The following is a 22,658-nucleotide window of genomic DNA, read 5'->3' as shown; positions in this document are numbered from 1 at the left end:
CCCAGAGTAGCCCCAGGCCTACCTTGACGGCCCCCTCGGTCTCCATGAACCAGCGGCGCAGCATGGACTGGGTGTGCTCGTGGCTCAGCTCCCCACTCGCCTGCAGGACCGCCTGCTTAACCTGGTCTTCCAGCAGCAGGCGGCGAAGGCGCCAGTACAAGAACGTGCGCGCCGTCTTCCACTCCAGGATGTCCTGCCAACAAGGCCAGACCTGAGCCCCTGGTGAGGGCAGGAGGAGACTGGACGATCCTGTGACCGTTCCTGTTTGACAGGCCAGGTGGCTGAGGCTTGGAGAGGTGGACCAGACTGCCGCCCACAGCCTCAGGTGAAACTGGTCCCCACACAAACCTAGCTGAACCAGGACCTAGGCTTATGCAGAGCCACGGTCGACCCCCAATTTATAGTGACCGAGTGTGTGCAGAACAGAACCACGCCACAGGATTTCAAGGCTGTGATCTCTCAGAAGCAGATCACCGGGTCTTTCTTTCGGGGCATCTACTAGTAAGCTCTTAATCATAAAGGGTTTAAGTCAGCTGGGAAGCAGAATGAGAGAAGCTGACAAGAACAGGGCCTGGGGTGAACCATTAAGTGACTGGGTGGAGGGTGGGCAGGAACAATGGCTCCAATCCAGACCCTAGTACAGATGACTGGCTGGTTATAAACACAGATGTTAGATAGTTGTCATCAGTGTTGCTAAGTCAATTCTGACTCACAGGGACCCCACGTGTACAGAGTAAACAAGGTTTTCAAGGCTACGAACTTTCAGAAGCAGGTTTATCTCTAAGGTGTCTCTGGGTGGTCTTGAACCAACACTACTGTCCAGTGCTTAGCCATTTATGCCACTCAGGAACTCCCAGAGGTGAGACCAGTGATGCTTGTTGGAATCTAAGGGGAATCTTTAAAGGGATACTGATGCCTGGCTCCCACCTCCAGATAATATCATTTAATTGTGGACTTATATAAGTTCCTGAGATGATTCTAATGTGCAGGGTCAGCCCCATCGCAGACCCTCCATGTGAAGGACACCAGGTGACCTCGGGATGGGTCATTCACATGCCCTGTGCAGCGGCCGGCTCTTACAGAAATGACTCCTTTCTCCAGCATCCTGCCAGGCGTGTCGTGCAGATCGGCGAAATGCAGCGCCACCTGGTGGTAGATAGGAAGCAGCAAGTCCTCCCGGGCCTTCAGCTGGCTCTCCAGGTCCTTGCGGTCCTTGTCAGAGAGGTCAGACTTCCCTAGGGGCAAGCAGACAAACTGGTCAGCTTGGGGGTCTTCAAGGAGACCATGGAAGATAGCCATGTGCAGTGGAATCAGGGCCTGTGGGATATGCCCCATAAGAGGCCTCAGCTTTCATGCTGATGTGACCCCTCCCTATCAAGGCTGCTCACACAGTATCAGAAATGTACTCATGGATTTTAAGATGGCATTCAACATGCAACTTTTCATCAGCTCCCTTGTATCATACCTCTTTTTCAGGAAATCTTATATATAATAAGGGAAATTTTAAACTCATATTATAAACAACTTAAACGAAACGGACAAATCCTTTGAGATACACAAACTACCAAAGTTCATCCAAGATGTAACAGGTAACCTAAATAGCCCTATAAAAAACAAAACAAAACCCGTTGCCAAGGAGTAGACTCTGACTCACAACAACCCTATCTAGGGTTTTCAAGACTTTAAATCTTTACGGGAGCAGACAGCCTCATCTTTCTCCTGAGGAGTGGCTAGTGGGTTTGAACTGCCAAACTTGTGGTCAGCAGCCCAATGCCTAACCCACAGCACCACCAGAGTTCCATGAACAGCTAAGAAGAAAACTCCGACCACATACTTAAAGAAGAAATATCAATTCTACACGCACTCGGAAAATAAAAGTGGGACTACTTCCCAACTCATTCTATGAGCTACAGTCACACACACATAAATCCTGAGTTGCAGTTATATAAACCTTGCCGCTTAATACACACATTTAAAGAGAATTACATGTAAATAACACAAGTGAAACAAACCTACCATTCAAAAAAAATTAGTAAAATACTCATCTGATTAGAAATTCTAAAGGGACGTTTTGACACCAAAATTCTGATTCTGATGTTTTTCATTGGCCCAAATACTTTAGTTTCTCTATTTTCTGTATGCAAAGAAATAAATTCACTACAGCACTGTAAATATATGTGTGTATGTGTGTGTGTGTATATACTATGACTCATAGTGACCATATATATATGCATATTGTTAAGTGCCATCAAGTCAGCTCCAACCCATAGCGACCCTGTATAGGGTTGCCAAGTGTCTGGTAGGTTTGTACCACCAACCTTGTGGTTAGCAGTCCAGTGCTTATCCTACAGGGCCACACCAGGACCCCAATATATATATATATACACACACACACATATATTTTTATATACATTGTTGTTGTTGTTATGTGCTGTCGAGTCGGTTCCGACCCATAGCGACCCTATACAGGGTTTCCGAGGGTGTAAATCTTTACGGGAGTAGAATGCCTCATCTTTCTCCTGCGGAGCAGCTGGTAGTTTCGAACCGCTGACCTTAAGGTTCGCAGCCCGATTCGTAACCACTACGCTACCAGAGCTCCTTTTTTATATACATACATATGCATATATATATGTTAAAAAGGAATTCTGGTAGCGTAGTGGTTAAGAGTCGGGCTGCTAATCTCACAGTCAGCAGTTTGAAACTATCAGTCATTCCACAGGAGAAAGATGAGGTTTTCTGCACCCGTAAAGATTTATAGCCTCAGAAACCCTATACAGGGTCACTATGAATCGGAACTCATTCCATAGCACATAACCACCACATGTTAAAAGGATCAATGTACTATTTGGGATACCACTTGAAATAGCTCACAACCTTACAACTGTGTTTTGGTACGTCTTCGTTTTAGAACATACTAGAAACCTCCAAGCAATGAGCTGGTGGGGCCTCTTGGGACCTCTGAGAGGTGATGTGTTTCAGACCCTCTCACCTAGCTGCTCAATAAGCTTCCTGTAAGCTGGGTCGATCCTTCTTATAGCCTTTATTAGTTCTTTATTTCGGAACTTAATCTCCACGGTTCCCTCTGGCTCCAGAACACCGCCCCTGAAAAAGAAGAGGCAGGGATGGGAATTCAGCCAGGGATAGCTGGTAAAGGAGGGAAAGCAAGGGAGCCAGGAGCTGTAAGCTCTTTCTCTGTCTGCATCACTGTGTGTGGCCAGAGTGAAGAGTTCATGAGAACCCCATCTGAGGCTGTTTGCTGTCTTGAGCCTTCTCAGAAGGCTGCCCTTAGTAAACCCCCACAAAGGTCTAAGCACCAGAAGGCAGGCCAGGCTTGGCTAGTTTGCCCCCATATCACAATGCCTGGCATGCTGTTGGTGGTAGGTACCACTGCACTGAATTGGCTCCCACTTATAGGGACACTCCATACAATAGAATTACATTTGAACCCATTGTTGCAGCAACTGTGCCAATCCATCTCATTGAGGATCTTCTCTTTTGCTGACCTACTTTACCAAGCATAATATCCTCCTCTAGGGACTGGCCCCTCCCAATAACATGTTGTAAGTACATGAGACAAAGTCTTGCCATCCTTGCTCCTATAAGGAGCATTCAGACTGTACTTCTTCCAAGAGAAATCTGTTTATTCTTCTGGCAACATGTCCAATATTCCTGGCCAATACCAAAACCTAACATAGTGCCTTGCAAACAGGAGGTGTTTAATAATCACTGATTTAATGAATGGATGAAGGCTTGGACACAGGAATAAAAACCAACAAACCAATTATCAAATAGGATCTGATACTAGGTAAGTCCGCATGTGTGCAGAACTGTCCCATAGAGTTTACAGAGCTGTGGCCTTGGAGAAGCAGATTGGCGGACATTTCATCGGCGGCATTTCTGATTGGGTTCGAACCACCAACCTCTTCATTAGTAGCTGAACACTTAACCACTTGCCCTAGACATAGGAATAGAGTGCTTACCTTTAGGACAAAACTACTTTTGAAGATTTTTTAACTTGCGCAACACCTAGTATATCATCATAACTCAGTCGGTCCTCAGTCCCTACTATCTGTGTGGTGTTACTGTCACTGTCTTCTGTGAGGGACAGATTCCTCCTAAGGAAGGTGTCATTATTGCTGGTATCTTCTCATGAGAGTATTTATTTAGTCATTTGTTTGGCCAGTGTGTCCTCAGAGTGGCGCTGTGCTTGACACTGGTGGATTGCTGTTGTTAAGTGCCGTCGAGTCGGTTCTGACTATGAGGAGTGACGGGTGGGTGTGAACCACTGACCTTACGGTTCAAACCGACCTTATGGTCAAGTGTTTACCTTACAGTGCCACAGCAGGACTCCAGACACTGGAGGATAAGACGAATAAAACACAACCATGATGGACACTCATAGTTTTGAGAGCTAGGTGACTCGCTGCATTTCTGTTTTCCTCCTAAGCTCAGGGGCTTTTGGTCTTTCCTTTTATTTTTTATTGTAAACTTCTTAGGAAGCAGGGGAGAGTATGGTATAAAACAATAATAATTCCTCCATTACCTTTGGGCTCCAGTCACCAACTCTCTGAGGAAATCTAATCACACATTGGCTGCAAATTTCAGGTTCGAGACACAGGGCAGTCTTCATCCTTCAGACACTCAGAACACTCCTGAGATCCCCAGCCAGTGGCTCACAGGTGAGAAGGAGGGAAGGCTGGGCCAGACGGAGGTGAGCACCTACCTGGCCTCTTTGTCGGCATACATTTCTATGCACAGGGGGTTGATGGTGGAGTCCAGGACCACCCAGGAGCCTCCCCGGAGCTCCGCATAGGGTGGGATATAGATGAGGACAGGCTGTTTGTACTGCCTGAGGCCATCCACAATGTACGCCCCAAACTTCAGCACCTGGTCGTACATGTCTGAAACGTAAAGCAGCGATTTGTTAAGAGCTTCAGACCTCAGCACTCTTAGCACAAAATCCCTCAAGGGGGTCAGGAAGTTGATCCAGGCAGAGCATGTGACACAGCATGTGACCTAGGACAAGTCACGCACTCTGCCTCAGTTTTTTCATCTGCAGCAGGACTGGGGATGAACTATCCTCTGAGGTTCCCTCCAGCTCTGGCTCAGAGACACCAGCAACCCGACCCAACGCTAACATTGGCCCTTCCCCCTGCTGATGAACGTGTGGTCCTTCCTTTCACCAAGATGTGTCCCTCTAAGATCTTAGGCTCTCTACATAGTGACCAAACCAAACACCCAACAATCCCATTGCCCTCCAGTCAATCCTGACTCATGGACGACCCCATGTGTTTTGGAGCAAACTACTTCATAGAGTTTGCTGTGATGTAGGATAAGCACTGGATTGCTAATCACAAGGTCGGGGGTTCAAATCCACCAGCCCCTCTGTGGGAGAAAGATGACGCTTTCTGCTCCCAAAAAGATTTACAGCTATGGAAACCCCATACAGGGTCACTATAAGTTGGAACGGACTCGATGCACTTAATCACAATAATCTTTATGCAAGATTACAGATTGCCAGACCTTTCTTCTGTGGTGCCACTAGGTGAGTCTGAACCTCCAAGCTTTAGGTTTGTAGCCCAGAGCAAACTGTTTGCATGAAGGAACTAACACAGGGCCGGGCCCTCAGCAAGCACATCAAGCAATGGGTTCATCACATTCTTATCTCAGTCTTCTGAGGCAGGTCTTCTTCTTATCCCTTCATAAAGAAGGGAAACTGAACTGGCAAGGATGCAGTCTGGATCTGCCCATCTCCCAATCCGGCTCTTTAAGACCAAGTCAAGTACCAATGTATTTCAAAATGTGCTCGGTGGTTAAATGCATCTTCATAACTACAGGGTCACTGGAAGGACCCTAGTGGTGCAATGGTTAAGGAACAAGGCTCGCACCAAAAGTGGGTGGTTAGAACCCACCCAGTGGCACTGGGAAAACAGGCCTGGGAATCTAACCTCATAAAGATGACTATCTAGAAAACCCTATGGGCGGTTGTATTCTGTCACACCAGGTCCCCATGAGTGGAAAGACTCAACAACATCTCAACAACACCAAGCTCACAGCAGCCCATCAGGGAAGCAGAGGAGACTCCCTGTCCTCACTCTACACCAGGCAAGGCCGTGTCCAGTCACTCAATACACAGGGACCAGGGTGGGAAAGAGGCCAGCTGGGACCTCTGGCAAGCCACACATTTCTTCCAAGCCTCAGCTTCCCATCCTAAAGCGGGGCAATGGTACCCAAAGTGTCTCCTGGCTGCAGGGCTGCAGGGAGGCTCAGCTGAGACAACAAAGCTGTGCACAGAGCAGTGCTGCTGGGCCCTGCCTCGTGGTTTTGCGACCTTGGGGGACAGGCCTTACCTTTCATGCCACCGGAGAACCCCCTCCAATTGGCAAAGATCATCAAGGGCAACTTCTCCCGGTTGAAATCCTTGATGGCCTGGGCTGTCTTATAGGCTGAGTCTGGGAACCACACCTGGCCCGCCTGCTGGATGAGCTGAAAGCAGAGTCCGGGGTGAGGATCTCCCGCAGAGACTCAGGTGCAGCGCCACAGAACAGGAACCAACGCCGACGCAGGCCTCCCAGGGTCACCTTGCTAGGCTGTCTACTTAGGACCCTCGGTAACCCTGGAGGGTCCCTTGACTCCATTTACAGGTGGACAAACTGCATTCACGAAGGAGCCAGGCTGCATGGAATCAGCAGTGAAGCTGGTACTGGCCCGTGGCCTCTGACTTCTGAGCCCCTTGGCATGGGTTATAGACTAGAAACAGCAGCAAGTGTGGGTGAAGGACTGGAGGGGCCCCTAAAAACCATGGATTTGCGGCAAGTTGATCCTGACTCATGGCACCCCGTGTGTGTCAGAGAAGAACTGTGCTCCACAGGGTTTTCAATGGTTGTTCTTTCAGAAGTAGATAGCCAGGCCTTTCTTCCAAGGTACCTCTGGATGGACTCAAACCTCTACCCTTTAGGGTAGCAGCTGAGTGTATTAGCTGTCTGCCCACCCAGGATCTCCTAGGGAGCTCCTCTGAAGAAGAAGGGAAGGCAGTGTAGGAACTGTCCGTTTCGTACAGAATACCAGAGGGCCCAGGATGCACCTCATGCTTTCTCCCTAACCTCTGAACTAGAAGGACAGCAACAGGACCACAAGGCCAGCAGGAAGGACAATGAACTAGAATCCGCCCCTCACCTTCGCCTCAGAATCCAGGTTGGCGGGGTCTGCCGGGACCGCCACCTCCACAGTCCTCGTCTCCACAGCAATCACTCCCACAGGGATGCCCCCCAGCCTGGAAGGTGGAGCACAGGTGAGCAAGCTGAGAGCACCCCAGGGCACCCTGGAGGGGCGTGTGAGTCACCCATCCTGGCTGACCTGCTGTGTACTAGTGACTGGGATGAGGGCATGCGGGAGAGGAAGCTGCTTCAGTCTGGTGGATTCTTTTATTGGGAGGCATAGAAAGAGCCACAGTGATAAGAGCCCCACACCTTGGGAGACAGAAATGGTCCTGTCTGGTCCTGGCCTGTTAGACAGGAGGTATTGGGGTGGGCTGGGGGTGTTTGGAGCCACAGCACCCATCAGAACCAACTCCATGGTGGCTACACTCTGTATCTGCCCAAGAGCGCAGTTACAAGCCACGCAGGCCCATGAAATGTGGCGAGTGAGCCAAAGGTGCTGAATACACACACCTCCTTCATTTTAATTACTTTAAATCGTGACACGTGTAACCAGTAGCTAATACCCAGAGGGCAGGGCAGGGCTAGACCCCAAGTCACATCTGAAAGGGCCGGGAGGGATGTTTAACCTGAAAGCGACTCACTGCCACTTGCAAGGGGCCGGCACCCTGTCTGTGGCCACATCCTGTCACCTAACTTCACATGGCACTGGGGGGTTAAGGGGGTAGGTAAAACCTCCACACACAGGAAGCGCTCCCACATGGGGGAAGGCAAACACTTAAATCTCAGGTTTACATTTTTTAATAAATAACCATTAATTGAGAAGCTACTAAATACCAATACTATGTTTAGTACCAGTACTATGCTTGTTCTTGTTGCTAAGGGCTGTCTTGTCAGTTCAACTCATAGCGACCCTGAATAGGATTTCCGAGGAGCGGCTGGTGGGTTTGAACCTCCGACCTTGTGATTCACAGTCCAGTGCTTGTCCAACAGTGCCACACCGTGACTCTGCTTAGGCAATAACATTCCGATCAGCAGCGCCTATGTTTATGGTACTGGAAGCAGTTTACAGAGATTACTGTCTCTGGTCATTACAACAATTCTTTGGGGTAAGATTGTCATGCCCATTTTACAGATGAGGATGTGGAGGCTCAGAAAAGGTGAATGACAGAGCTAGGGCTTGACCTGGACTGGTGGCTTCTATGTCACAGCAGGAGTCTAAGGGGGCTCAATACATGGGGTACCTTCTGGTAGCTGGGCCTCTCCTCCACCACCAAGGATTTGTCACTCCACTCCAAAAACATTCAATCCTTTTCCCAGTGACAGGGTGAGGTGGGCTTCCTGCCTGCGGCCCTCCTGAAATGTGGTCTATGGTTGAGTGCCCTGTAGCTTTCTGGGGAGAGCACCCAGGAACCCCCATGATTAGAGACCACTACTCCTGGGGACTGACAGGGACAAGGGACTGGGCTCTTGAATCAGGTGTCATTCAGAAAAGTGTCTCTGGGAACTAGGAGGTGTTCTACTGCCTGCTGAGGTCAGGTGTGGGCACCCCGCTCCCGGCCACAAGTTACCTAGCACGTCCCGTCACCACAGTCTGGGCCCAGGGCGCCATGATCTCCCGGAAACTGCCCTGGTCAAAGAAGCCACTCTGCCAGGCCCCCTTCTGAGCTGCAGGCGGGAGAGAGAGGGGTCAGGTCACAATCTCTGCGACAGCAGCCCATCCATACTGATAGTCTAAGACCTGCACTCCAAGACTATAGCCCCCAAAGTACACACCTGCCACGAACCTGACAGCCCAGGGACCTGTACCCCAAGACTTGTTGTAGTTGTTAGGTGCCGCAGAATCAGGTCCAACTCACAGAGGCATTATGCACAGCAAACAAAACACTGCGCGGTCTGGTCCTGCCCCAGCCTCACAATTGTTCTGTTTAAGCCCATTGCTGTTGGCACTGTGTCAGTCCATCTCGTTGGGGGAGGGGAGTGTTTTCCTCTTGTTCACTGACCCTTCCACTTTACCAAGCATAATGTCCTTCTCCAGGGGCTGGTCCCTCCTGATAACATGTCTGAAGCATGAGAGACCCAGTCTGGCCATTCTGGCTTCTAAGGAGCACTCTGTACTTCCCCCAACACAGATTTGTTCATTCTTTTGGCAGCCTGTGGTACTTTCAATATTCTCCTCCAGCACCATAACTCAAATGCATTAATTCTTCTACTGTCTTCTTTATTCACTGTCCAACTTTCACATGCATATTGAAAATGCCATGGCTTGGGTCAGGTGCACCTTAGTCCTCAAACAGACATCCTGGCTCTTGAACACTTTATAGAGGTCTTGTGCAGCAGATCTGCCTAATTCAATATGTCCTTTGATTTCTGACTGCTGTTTCTGTAAGTATGGATTGTTGATCTAAGCAAAACGAAGTCTTTGACAACTTCAATCTTTCCCCCATTTATCATGATGTTATTTATTGGTCCAGTGGTGAGGATTTTGGTTTTCTTTACATTGAGGTGCACTTGAAGACTTTGTTTTGTTTGTGAAGTGCCGTCGAGTTGGTTCCAACCCATAGCGACCCTGCATAGAGTTTCCAAGGAGCAGCTGGTGAGCTTGAACTGCCAACCTTGCTGTTCAAACGGCTTTGCTGTCTGGCGCATTAACCCACAGTGCCAGATCAGGATGCCCAGCTGAAGACTAGACCCCTCAAATACATACCAAACTGGGAATTTAGCCTACACGGGACATCTGCCTGGACCACCGTCCTTGATGCTTAACACACCAAGACCCTAAGCTCAGCCCTTGCCTGCTCTTGCTAAGTAGCAAGAAGAGCTATCACCATGTTTCCCATAAAAGGAGAATTGAGTTAGAATTGACTCAAAAGCAAAGGGTTATATCTGTGGGTATTTGGAAATAGGGAATTCTTTGTTAAGTTGATAAGCCACACCAACCTATCCCTTTGGAATTAAAGAAAGGGCAGGCTCGATAATTTTAGGCACATACTGGGAGAGAATGAGGCTCACCAAGGACCAAAGATGGTCCAGGGCTACCCACAAGGAAGAAATCGCCCCTAATTTAAACTCCAGAACTGTGTAAATAATACGTATCTATTCGGTATAACCACCCAACTTGTAGTGTGTGTGTCAGCAGCACTAGCTAAGGAGCCCTGGTGGTGCTGGAGGATAAGCACTGGACTGCTAACTGTAAGGTCAGCAGTTCAAATCCATCAGTCACTCCGAGGGAGACTATCTGTCCCCATGAAGATTTATAGCCTTGGAAACACGACACAGGATTGCTATGAGTCAGAATCAACTGGATGGGTGGGTTTGATTTTCTTGGGTAGCATTAGCTAATTTCATGCTAAATGAAGAAAAGATCAAAGTTGTCAAAGACTTCATTTTGCTTGGATCTACAATCAATGTTCATAGAAGCAGGAGTCAAGAAATCAAACGACATACTGCATTAAGCAAGAATGTTCAAGAGGAAGGATGTCAGTTTGAGGAGTAAGGTGCGCCTGACCCAAGCCATGGTATTTTCGTTCACCTGATGAGCATGTGAAAGTTGGACAATGAATAAGGAAGACTGGAGAAGAACTGATGCATTTGAATTAAGGTGTTGATGAAGAATATTAAAGGTATTGTGGACTGCCAGAAAAACAAACACATCTGTGTTGGAAGAAAGAAGTGTAGCCAGATTGCGCCTTAGAAATGAGGAGGCCAGACTTTGGACATGTTGTCAAGAGGAACAAAGCCCTGGAGAAGGACACCATGCTTGGAAAAGTGGAGGGTCAGCAAAAAAAAAGGGAGATCCCCAATGAGATGGATTGGCATGGTGGTAGCAACAATGGGCTCACAACCACAACAACAACTGTGAGATAGTACAGGCCCAGACAGTGTTTCATTCTGTTGTGCAGAGGTCACCATGAGGATGGTCCAACGAACAATTCACAAAGACCACTGGGAAGAAAGTCTCTAATTTCCCAAAGAACGTTTATGAACATATAGGAAATGCTACCCTACATCCAAACCCTGGTATAAATGATAAAGTCTGAGGATCAGAGATGAGCCTCAGACAAGGTCTCAGTTACAATATAGGAGGCCAGATGTCTGAAAACTACAGGACCTGAGGTCAAAGCTGTCTGTCAGAGTCAAGTCCCTGAGTGCTCACAGATGGGAAAGTCTAATAGAAATGGAGAGAGGGAGAAACACGCTGCTGGCCTGGGGGTCACTGCTCCAGCCCTGCAGCTGGACCAGCATGTTTGCTTCAGGGAGCAGCCTATGAAATTCTAGGCAGGGGTTTCTGGTAATGGGGTAGCTCAGCTTTCCTGTTCTGTTCTGTTTGCTCAGAATAAAAAAAGATACCTCCGCCTTTAAAGAGAGAGAACATGCGTGCACCTATGTATACAAGTGTGAATTTCTGTATGGGTGTGCACATGCATGTGCCTTGTGTGGATACCTGTGTGCCTGAATGTACGTGTGTGTGTGTGTGTGTGTGTGTGTATACACACATACAAGCCTGTGCATGCATGTACCTGTGTGTGCCTGTGTATATGCAGGCACTGTGTGTACACCTGTGTGTGTCAGTGTGTGTACGTATGTACCTGTATATGTATGCACCTGTGTGTGCCTGTGTGTATGCAGGCATTGTGTGTACACCTGTGTGTGTCTGTGTATGTATGTATGCACCTATGTATGTATGCACCTGCGTGTGTCTGTGTGTATGCAGGCACTGTGTGTACACTTGTGTGTATCTGTGTGCAAGTATGCATCTGTATATATGTGCATCTACATATGCCTGTGCACATTCATGCAACTTGTGTGTGCACACCTATCTGTGCATACATGTGTGCACCTGTGTACGTGTGCACCTGCATGTACATATGTAAATGCACACTCCATGTGTGCACCAGTGTTTGTACACATACCTGTGTGTGTACTTATGTATCATGTGTATATATGTGTGTACATGTGGATGTGTGTAACTGTGCATGTGCACATGCACATGTGTGTGTAAGAGGTTAAGCTGCCCATCCTGGGTAGGTCCACAGAGTTCCCTTCTTATAAAGGCTTAGCCAAATACAAGAATGGAAAGAAGCTAGAGATAGTCATCTCTTTGAAATTCTGAAGTTTTTCATCGATGGGACCATGAGGCAGTTTGGGAGGCCATGATCTTTGTTGCTCCTCACTGCCATCTACCAGCTCAAGTAACTGGAGGCTGTTTCATACCTTCTTGGTTCACAGCTCAGAAAAAGCAGAATGAAATCTCAGATCCCCTTCCATTTGATCTCAGGTGTGCCCTGTAGGATACCTTACCAGGTACCAAAGCTTCTCCTATGTGATCCTTCACCCTAGGACCCAGAAAAGAAACTCTGAGACCCAGGTCTCAGGCAGAACGCTTTATACTTACTTGGGTGAGGCCTTCCTGCAAGCATCCACCGGGGGTCGTAAGGAGCTCTGGATGGGTAGAATTCAATTTCTCTGTCAATAGGGTCAGTGGGGGTGATGATAGGCACTGGGCTGTGATTATCCTAGAAAAGAAAACAGGTACCCAACTCAGTCTCCAATATCTGTGATGTATTCTGCATTCTTTCTTCCTCTGGCTATGATTATGCCTGGTTATGTAGCAATACCCCTTCCCTAGGGCTTTGAAGCTACTCTTCTGATTGAAAAATAGCATACAGGGATTAGCCATCTCATAGAGTTGTTTGAAATCTAATTCATTTACTTTTGAGTGTATTTCAAGGTTCAGATGAACTTAACAATTCTGGGAAGTGAAATAAAGACAAGAAGGTCAGGAGAGAGAAAAAACTCTTTTTAAAGGCAGATATATTAAAAAAAAAAAAAAAAAGTAGCAGAAGAGAATAAAAGTTAGGAAAACTCACAGTGGGAAAGCTCTCTGGGTGGAGAAAAGAACACTAGGGAATAAATGCTGACATTTATGATATTTAGTTCTTGGCACAAGGTCTGGGATTAGCTGAGCAATAAAAATTCATTCTCTCATAATTTAGAAGGCTAGCAGTTTGAATTCAGACTGCTTGCTCTAGGGAGACACTTTCTTTACTAGCTCTAGTGAAAGGTCCGTGTCTCCTGTAAATATCAGTGGACCTGGTGTCCCTAGCAGATCTCCATGTATTGTGGTATCAATCTTCCCCTGGGTCTATAAGGTTTTCAAGGCAGGGTTCCCAAGGCCAAAGAATACACTCCACTCTCGGCTCTTCTTTTCTGGTGATAGTAGGTCCTACAAGTCACACCACTGTATCACTGCAGCCCTGCCGTATCACATCACTGCATCACTGCCACATTACATCACTGCATCCCTGCCACATCATATCACTACATCACTGCCATGTCACACCACTGCATCACTACCGCATTACATCACTGCCATGTCACACCACTGTATCACTGCCACATTACATCACTGCATCACCGTCACATTACATCACTGTCATGTCACACCACTGCATCACTGCCGCATTACATCACTGCCATGTCACACCACTGTATCACTGCCACATTACATCACTGCATCACTGCCACATTACATCACTGTCATGTCACACCGCTGCATCACTGCCGCATTGCTTCACTGCATCACTGCCGCATCACACCACTGCATCACTGCCATGTTACATCACTGCATCCCTGCCATATCATACCACTGCATCATTGCCACGTCTCATTGCTCCATTACTGCCACATTACATCGCTGCATCCCTGCCACATCACACTGCTGTATCCCTGCCATGTCACACCACTGCATCCCTGGCACATTACACTACTGAATTTGTGTGTATGTGTGTGTGTGCATGTGTGTGTGTGTGTGTGTTATCCCTGCCATGTCACACCACTGCATCCCTGGCACATTACACTACTGAATTCCTGTTGCATTATATAACTGCATCACTGCCTCATTACATCATGATAAACTGTCAAACCACTGAGAATCATGACCCAGGCTGGATGGCACATCTTTCTGGGGGACACAACTGACTCCATAACAGCTGAATTTGGTGAAAGCCTACTAAGTGCTGGACTCTGTCCCTCATTTCATTCAATCATCACAGCAATGCTATGGCATGGGTGCCATTTCACAGATAAGGAAACTGAGGTTCAGGGAGATAAAGGCACTGGCCCAGGGTCACATGGCTACTAAGGAGGAAGCTAAGAATCAAATCTAGACTGTCAGCAAAGCTCGTAACTTCTTGTCCAATGCTGCCTCTTTGTTGAGAGTCAAGACCAGCCCTCTGTAAAGAATAATATCATTGCAGATGGCATTTAACCCAATGTTATTGATTCTGATGCATAGCGACCCTATAGGACAGAGGGGGTTACCCCATAAGATTTCTGAGGCTGTCATATCTATGGAAGAAGACAATCTCTACTTCCCCTGCAGAGTGGCTGGTGGGTTTGGACATCTGACTGCTCCGTTAGAAACCTATCACTTAACCCACTCCACCAGCACCATGCAACAGCCCAGGGCAAGAAAGCAGGGAAGGAGGAGAGAGGAATGAGGAGAAGTCAGTCCTCAACCCCACTTAGAGCACTCCCTGCTCCCAACCATCCCACCACCCAGCAGGCAATGGAGATATAATTAGTAAGTGATCTGGTCTGGTCCCCAATAATGGAATCTTCCAGGCTCTAAGCTGCAGGAGATGATACTGACCTTTGGCATATACGACAACCACTCCAGGATGGTATAAACGCCCTCGAAATCATCAGGCACAGTGATGTGGGAGACGCCGTTGTAATGCATGATCTGCACACCCCCCAGTTGGTTGTTGGATGTGTAAACCTCTCTTCCCAGGACCTAGTTTGATACCACATGGTTAGCAGAGGTCTGCCTGGATCATCCTCCGGAGCCCATGGCCATTTCACCCATCTAGAAAATATCTGGAATTCATCTATAGCTTGGTGGTCCTCAACCTTGGTGGCATGCTAGAATCGCCCTGGGTACTTTCAATAATCCTGATGCCCAAGCTGAACCCAGACCAAGAACTGCATCAGAACTTTTGGGACTTACACGCAGGCACCAGCACGTGTACAGGTGTGGCACTGTAGGATAATGCGCTGGATCGCAAGATCAGTTTGAACCACAAGATCAGGTCAACATATATATATTGTTGTTGTTAAGTGGCATCAAGCCGGTTCCGACTCAGAGTGACCTTGTACGGGGTTTCCAAGGAGCGGCTGGTGAGTTTGAACCACAGACTTTGCAGAACCACAAAATTCTGAGTCCTTTTACTGCTGTAATAATTTGGAACACTGCACACCTGTCTGCTGTTTTTATAGAGTTAGAACCACAGCGCTCACACAGCTTACTTTTCTACTTTTTTTTTTTTAACCGCTTTAAAAAAACTTTCCATGTTGCTATCTATAAAGCCTCTATTTTTGGTGGCTTTTAAAAGGTCTCAATGTATAGTCCCTGGACCAGTAGCATTAGAAAATGCAAATGCTCAGGCCCCACCCCAGACCCTCTGGAGGTAGAGTCCACGGATCTCAGAGGATGCAGACGGGGGTCCAGGTTGCAAACTCCTGCTCTGGCTCTGAGCTGTGTGCTTTTCTAGCTTGCCCCTTGTCAGGTTGTTGTGAAAACCCCCCAGTCTCGCTCCTCTCTGCACATCCTAACCATCCTCTCACAGAGCACGGGTGAAACAGAAGTTTAATAAAGGTGCTTTGTTGCCTTAGAAGAGGCTCATTGGAGAAACAGTTCTCACACCACTAGGAATGAGTCTGGTTTCATGGAAGAAAACCACTCCACCAGTTACTGTTGTGTGCCATGGAGCCAGTTCCGATTCACAGTGACCCTATCTATATATGGCTTCCAAGGAGTGGCTGGTGGGTTTCAACCCCATCCTTGCAGTGAGCAGTCCAGTGCTTATCCTACAGCGCCATGCCCGGACCCCCCAAGAGACAATGTTAAAACCATCCTCAAGGCCAGCCCCACCTACCCCCCGGACTTCTGCTTCCATAGGCCTGGCCCAGTCACCTTGTTGAGAGCCCCCGCTCCTGTCAGGATGATGTGAGAGTTCTCCACCTGGATCACACGCTGGCCCAGTCTCACCAAGTAGGCCCCAATGCCTAGGGATCGGCAGGTCACCTGAGGAGACAGGACCCCTTTGAATTGTAAGGGTGCCCCACCCCCCAGAGCAAGGAGACCCCAGGAGCCCGGGCACAAAGGGAAGTTCCATCTTGGCCACTGGTAACCTGATTTGGGGCCAAACTGCAGAAATAGAGGCCGGTTCTTTCTGCCAGTGGTTGGATGTTGGCCATCCAGAAAAGAGGCAGATACTGTGAGATAAATAGCAGCTACTGGACATTCCAGCTCTTGCTTCAAGAGGCTGTGTGGGTAGCCGTTTTGACCTCTGCCATTCACAAACCAAGCAGCCTCTTGCACAACCAGAAGTCTCTGGAAGTGCAAGGAAAACATTCAATTCTGAAAGAGCTCCGTTTCCTGGTTCTGGAAAGTACCGTGGTTACAGAAGACATTACCCCAGGAAGAAGCTGGGCAAGGCACACACAGGCACTCTCTGTTAGTATTAATACTGTTTTGCAACTTCTTGTGAGTCTTAAACTATTTCAAAGTAAGCATCAAGCTTGAAAAAGATGCTGCCCACAGCCGGCATTTTCCCACCTTGGAACCAAAGATCCAACAATGACAGTTTACTAATGCTGTTGTAAAGTGCCGTCGAATCAGTTCCAACCCATAGCAACCCTGTATTTTCAAGAGTGGCTGGTGGATTTGAACTACTACTATTAGTACTAATAAATTATAGTGTTGCTATTAAGTGTCGTCAAGTTGGTTCCAACTCATAGCAACCCTGTACAGTGTTTCCAAAGACAGACTGTTAGGTTGAACTGCTGACCTTGTGATTAGTAGTCCAGTGCTTATCCTACAGCACCACACTAGGTCTCCATAACAATAACAGAAATAAAATATTTGGGGGAAAGCTACAGGAGGCGGTGGCTCTATTGGATAAGGCGGTGGCTCTATTGTGAACCACAAGGGTAGCAGTTCTAGCCCACCAGCTGCTCTGTGGGAGAAAGATGAAGCTTTCTGCTCCTGCAAAGATTTTAAACGCCTCAGAAACCTTATACAGGGTCACTATGAGTAGGAGCCAACTCACAGGCATTTAAACAACAACAGGAGGTGGTGAGCAGGGTGCTCATCCCACGGCAGTTAAAATCAGAGAAGAGTTCTTCTAAACACTCAATATCTTTAAAATGGGAGGAGACTGGACCCTGATTCGAACCAATCAACTGTAAGCAGGTACACCTGCTGAAATAACTGTTAATGCTGAACATGAACTGGGTCACAGTGATATGAAAACTGATATGAAAGACTTCCTGCTCATTTTGCTGGATGTGATGATAGTACTGAGGTCATGTAAAAAGGGTGAGAAACAAGGAGAGTGTTGGGAGTCACTGAAGCTGGTGGGGGGCATGGGGTGAGGGTAGGGGGCCATGATCTATTACCTCTAGTTCTGTGATCATCTCAAAGTTCCCATAATAAAAAAAATTGAAAAATGAAAGAGGAGCCTACCAGGCTGATGGTGACGATCTCTTCGTAGGCGAGGGAGGACTCCCCAGCAATGGTGCCTGAACCCCTCAGATTCTCCACACCCAAGCCATCGTCCTTCCCAATGATGTCTGTCACCATGTACCTTCAAGAACCAAGCACAGTTCACAACAGCTCTAGCTCAGAAACACTCGAGGCTGGCAAATCTCTCCAGGATGCACACAGGAGGGATCTGAAAGAGCAGCCCTCACAGCTGGACTTGACCTTTTGTAAAAAGGGCAGGGACAGTCTCAACAGTTTCATCCTCCCAGAGATGTCTGCCTCACTGCAATGTCACCCCTACCCCACAGCCCTCTGAGAGCAATCTGGAATTCCCTTCTCCAGATGAGGACATGCTCAGTTCATAACAGTTTACAGCAGAATAGTGATCAGCACAGTGCTGGCAGATGATCCCCCAGGCTGAGAGGCACTGAAAATACAGAGTGACTGCCCATCATGGACTTGGCTACACCAAGAATCGTGAAGATGGCCCAGGGCGGGCGATGTTTAATTCTGCTGCACGGAGGTTTCCCTGAGTAGGCGCCAACTCAATGAGTGAATGTTACAGCAGCTAACATCACTGATAAACAACTCACCGGGATTCTCCTCCTTCCTCGATGTGTTTACAGTGGACGGAGTTCAAAGGGCTGATTTTGGTGTAATCTTGTGGGGTCAGGTAGAGGTATTTAAATCCCTTAAAAAACAGACTTAAATGAGGCTGTGAATTCAGTTCCCCTCTCATTAAAACCCAAAAGCCCCTTGCTGATTTCAACTCACAGCACCCCTACAGGGACAGAGCAGAACTGGCCCACAAGGGCTCCCAGGGTTGTAGATCTTTACGGAAGCAGACTGTTAGTTCCATCTGTCTCCCACGGAAAGGCTGGTGGGTTCCGAGACCAACAACCTTTTAGTTAGTAGCTGAGTGCTTTAACCACTGTACCACTAGGGCTCCTCTACTCTCATTGTTGTTGCTGTTATTAGTATCGTCGAGTCAGTTCCAACTCATAGCGACCCTGTATAGGGGTTCCGAAGAGCAGCTGGTGGATTTGAACTGCCGACCTTGCAGTTCAAACTGGCCTTGCAGTCCAGCACATTATCCTGCAGTGTCACACCAGGACTCCACTGATTTATTTTTAATGTCAGCACTGCAGAACTTGGGATTATCATACTTATAACATCATGCTCATAACATATTGGAGTCCCTGATGCAAATGATCTAGCAAGCTTCTGACTGCTAACTGAAAGGTTAGAGGTACCTCGGAAGAAAGATCTGGTGATCCACTTCCAACAAAAAAGTTATTTCACTAACCCAACCTCATGCTTTTCTTGATCCCTTTGAGTGTTTCTCAACCTTTCTTCCATTGTCACCCACTCCCACGAGCATTGTTTTCCCTCACCACCACACCCATGGAATTTTAATGACACAGACATACCGTGTGTCTGATTATTGACTGCCCCTTATACATGAAAGGGTTCAGCAGTGCTTACAGATTAACAGGCTAGGAAGAAAGACCTCTGAAAATCAGTCCCTGGAAACCCTATGGGTGACAATAGTCCAATCTGCAAGTGACCATGGGGGGTGGTACAGGATCAGGCAGTGTTTTTTTTTTCTGTTGGGCATGGGTCACCATGAGTTGGGGGCTGACCCAACAGAAATAAACGACAGACATAAAAAGAGAAAGATCTGTCTTGTCCTGAGGAGAGTGCAACGCTAGCTGAGTGGGACTTACTTTGTGGGGGTCTTCTGGGTCCACCCAAGCCACCTGGAACATGTGCTTGATCTCTTCTGCAAGGCCGATGCGGGCCCCACTGTTGGCTGCGAGGTAGATTTTGGGGATGCCCTCTGCCCGGGCCATCTCAGATGCCCGCAGATAAAGAAGGTCTTCTCCAGGACCAAAGGAGCCGATGCGGAATGTGATGTCATTGCTGATGACGATCACGTCCCGCCCTTGAGGATACTCTCGGGTCTTAAACCGCATTTTGAAGGCGACCATGCCCACCTGACAGGAAAGGAGCACACGGGAAACAGGTGTTTCTCTGAGAACACTTTGGTGTAGATTGACTCACATCTAGAGCTGACACTCTTACCTCATTTCCGCCCGGAAGTCGATTCATCTCTACCAGATGCCCCTGAGGGTCCAGCACCAGCTCCGTATACGTCAGGATGTCTTTGGGATACCTCTCCGGGGAGCCCCAGAGTTTAAAGAGAGCCTGAGAGGAGGGGAGAAATGAGAAAGGCTTGATGTCATCAGGAGGGATGTAACATCTGTCACAGATAAAGATGACACAGTCGTGACCTGGGGGGGGGGGGGATTCTGGTGAGAATTTTCTAGTTCTTTCTTTCTTTGAAAACCATGAGATATTCAAAGCATCTCAAAAAAACAACCAAGCACCTCTCTTGCAACTTTGGTAAATCTTAGTTTTTCTACAGCTGATAAAAGATTTTTTCAAGAAATACAACCCTGGTCTATCCTTCTGTATCCCGTTTTCACCCCTTCTCCTCCACCAGCCCCAAAGTAGCCATGATTGGGAATTTGGGGCCCATCAGTCGAGTGCACGCTTTCCTATTTTCACTCACCACACATGCATCTACTTATTGTTAGTTGCCATCAAGTGAATTCTGACTCATGATACCCACGTATGCAGAGCAAACTGCTCCTAGAGTTCTCAACAGCCATGACCTTTCAGAAGTGGAGAGCCAAAGCTATCTACCAAGGTGTCCCTGGGTGAGTTTAAACCACCAAACTTTCAGTTAGTAGCGGAGTGTTTAAACGTGTGTACCACCTAGGGACTCCCATGCATGCACTTAAAGGATGTAGCATTGTTCAGAATGACTTCAACTTAACATAAAGACATAAGTAGTCTCACAGTAGGCATATTCTTTGGGAACTTGTCTTTTCTGCACTGTTATATTTTAAAGGCTGAGCCATATTGATAAACTTAGCTCTAGTTCCTTTATTTTCTCTATTGCTAATTTTTTTTTCCACTGTGTGAATGTGGCGCTGTCGGATAACAGCTTGACTGCGAACCATGAAGTTATCGGTTTAGACCCATCAGCTGTCCCTTTGAAACCCTATTGTTGTTGTGAAGTGCCATCAAGTCAGTTCCGACCCATAGTGACCCTATAGAGGGTTTCCAAGGAGCAACTGGTGAGCTTGAACCACACCAGGACTCCTTGAAACCCTATACAGGGTCACTATGAGTCGGAACCAACTCAAAAACACTTAACACTGACAACAATTCATAACCCTATTTGAGGAACATTTAATTTGCTTCCAATTTCACATTATTACCAATACGTTGTAAAGAGCATTTCATGGTGTCTTCTTCTTAACATGGGTCAGGAGTTTACCAGGAGTGGAAAAGCTGGGTCATAAGAGTCTATGGATTTTCTACTTTATTTGATATTATCACATTGTTCATCATTGTTTTGTACCCCTCTATAAACCCACGATAGGTAAGCACTAAACTACTAATGGAAAGGTGGACGGTTTGAATCCACACAGAAGCACATTGAAATTAAGGCCTGGTAACTTTGCTCCCGTAGAGATTTACAGCCTCGGAAACCCTGTACAGGGTCGCTGTGAGTCAGAACCGACTCCACGGCATATGACAATAACAATCTGCTTCCAAAAGGTCACAGTCCTAAAAACACTAAGGAGCACAGTGTACTCTGTACACATGGGGTCGACATGAATCAACCAATTCAACACAACTAACAACAAATGGGCCACGACATACACTCGCTCACACTTGGTTCTATAAACGGGAAAATTTTGCCACATGTGCTGGGTGTTTAATTGCATTGTGGTAATGATAGTGAGTAATTGGATAGCGAGGTAAGCAAAATTTTCCACCACTCTCCTATCAGAGTGTTGTACTGTGGTGGCTTGTATGTTGCTGTGATGCTGAAAGCGATTCCACTGCTATTTTAAATACCAGCAGGATCATACACATGGTGGACAGGCTTCAGCAGAGCCTTCAGACTAAGACACACTAGGAAGGAGAGCTGGACTACTTCTGAATGTTCAGTCCCTGAAAACCTCATGAATAGCAGTGGAACATTGCCAGGTCTAGTGCTGGAAGATGAAAACATTATGAATAGCAGGAGAACACTGTCAGATTTAGTGCTGAAAGACGGCCCCTCAGGTTGGAAGGCACTCAAAATACGATTGGGGAAGAGCTGCCTCCTCAAAGTAGGGTTGACCATAATGATGCGAATGAAGCAGAGCTTTTGGGACCTTCGTTTACACAACTCAAAATGAGCAGAGAGAGACCCAGGATAAGCAAAGCACTGCTTAAGAAGAAGAAAAAGGTTGGAGGCCTCTCACTCCCCGACTTCAAAATTTACTACATGGCTTGGTACTGGTACAATGAAAGATACATAGATCAATGGAACAGAACTGAGAATCCAGAAATTAACCCACCTACATACAACCAAGTGATTTTTGACAAAACACCTAAATATATCGCATGGGGAGGTGATGGTCTCTTCAACAGATGGTGCTGGCAGAACTGGACAATGATATGCAAAAGATTGAAACAAGACCTTCACCTCACACCTTATACAAATACCAACTCAACATGGATTAAAGACCTAAATGTGAATCCCAGAATTTTGAAGGTCATCAATGAAAAACTCAGGACAAATGTGAGGGCACTAATTCAGGGAATACACAGACTACTAAACATTTTGAAAACCACACAAACAAAAGTCAACAAAATAGATGAGTGGACATACTAAAAATTAAAAACTTATGTGAATCAAAAGACTTCACCAGAAGAGTAAAAAGGAACCCATAGAATGGGAAAAAATCTTTGCAATGACACATCAGACATGGGACTCATTTCTAAAATATATAGGAAACTTCAGCACCTCTATAAGAAAAAGACAAATAACCCAATTAAAAAGTGGGCACAGGACATGAACAGACACTTCACCAAGGAAGAGATCC

The 22,658-nt window shown here is 47.1% G+C and overlaps 1 protein-coding gene across 1 annotated transcript in view; it reads right to left on the bottom strand.

Annotated features, from left to right (window-relative positions):
* The window catches only part of ACACB (acetyl-CoA carboxylase beta), a 155,466-nt gene that overhangs the window by 883 nt on the left and 131,925 nt on the right, over positions 1 to 22,658 (bottom strand). The window contains exons 37-50 of the mRNA XM_006870435.1: positions 19,792 to 19,914; positions 19,434 to 19,703; positions 18,300 to 18,397; positions 17,689 to 17,809; positions 16,135 to 16,245; positions 14,812 to 14,955; positions 12,553 to 12,673; positions 8,729 to 8,825; positions 7,177 to 7,273; positions 6,351 to 6,486; positions 4,724 to 4,901; positions 2,990 to 3,102; positions 1,081 to 1,235; positions 23 to 193 (exon numbers count right to left, since the gene is read on the bottom strand). Of these exons, the coding sequence (XP_006870497.1) occupies positions 23 to 193; positions 1,081 to 1,235; positions 2,990 to 3,102; positions 4,724 to 4,901; positions 6,351 to 6,486; positions 7,177 to 7,273; positions 8,729 to 8,825; positions 12,553 to 12,673; positions 14,812 to 14,955; positions 16,135 to 16,245; positions 17,689 to 17,809; positions 18,300 to 18,397; positions 19,434 to 19,703; positions 19,792 to 19,914 (1,935 nt within the window). The remainder of the gene's footprint in view (positions 1 to 22; positions 194 to 1,080; positions 1,236 to 2,989; positions 3,103 to 4,723; positions 4,902 to 6,350; positions 6,487 to 7,176; positions 7,274 to 8,728; positions 8,826 to 12,552; positions 12,674 to 14,811; positions 14,956 to 16,134; positions 16,246 to 17,688; positions 17,810 to 18,299; positions 18,398 to 19,433; positions 19,704 to 19,791; positions 19,915 to 22,658) is intronic.

The sequence above is a fragment of the Chrysochloris asiatica genome, unplaced genomic scaffold, assembly GCF_000296735.1.
Source record: "Chrysochloris asiatica unplaced genomic scaffold, ChrAsi1.0 scaffold00142, whole genome shotgun sequence".
Taxonomy (NCBI): domain Eukaryota; kingdom Metazoa; phylum Chordata; class Mammalia; order Afrosoricida; family Chrysochloridae; genus Chrysochloris; species Chrysochloris asiatica.
Note: the sequence above shows the minus strand (reverse complement) of the source record. Positions and strands in the feature narration are given on the sequence as shown.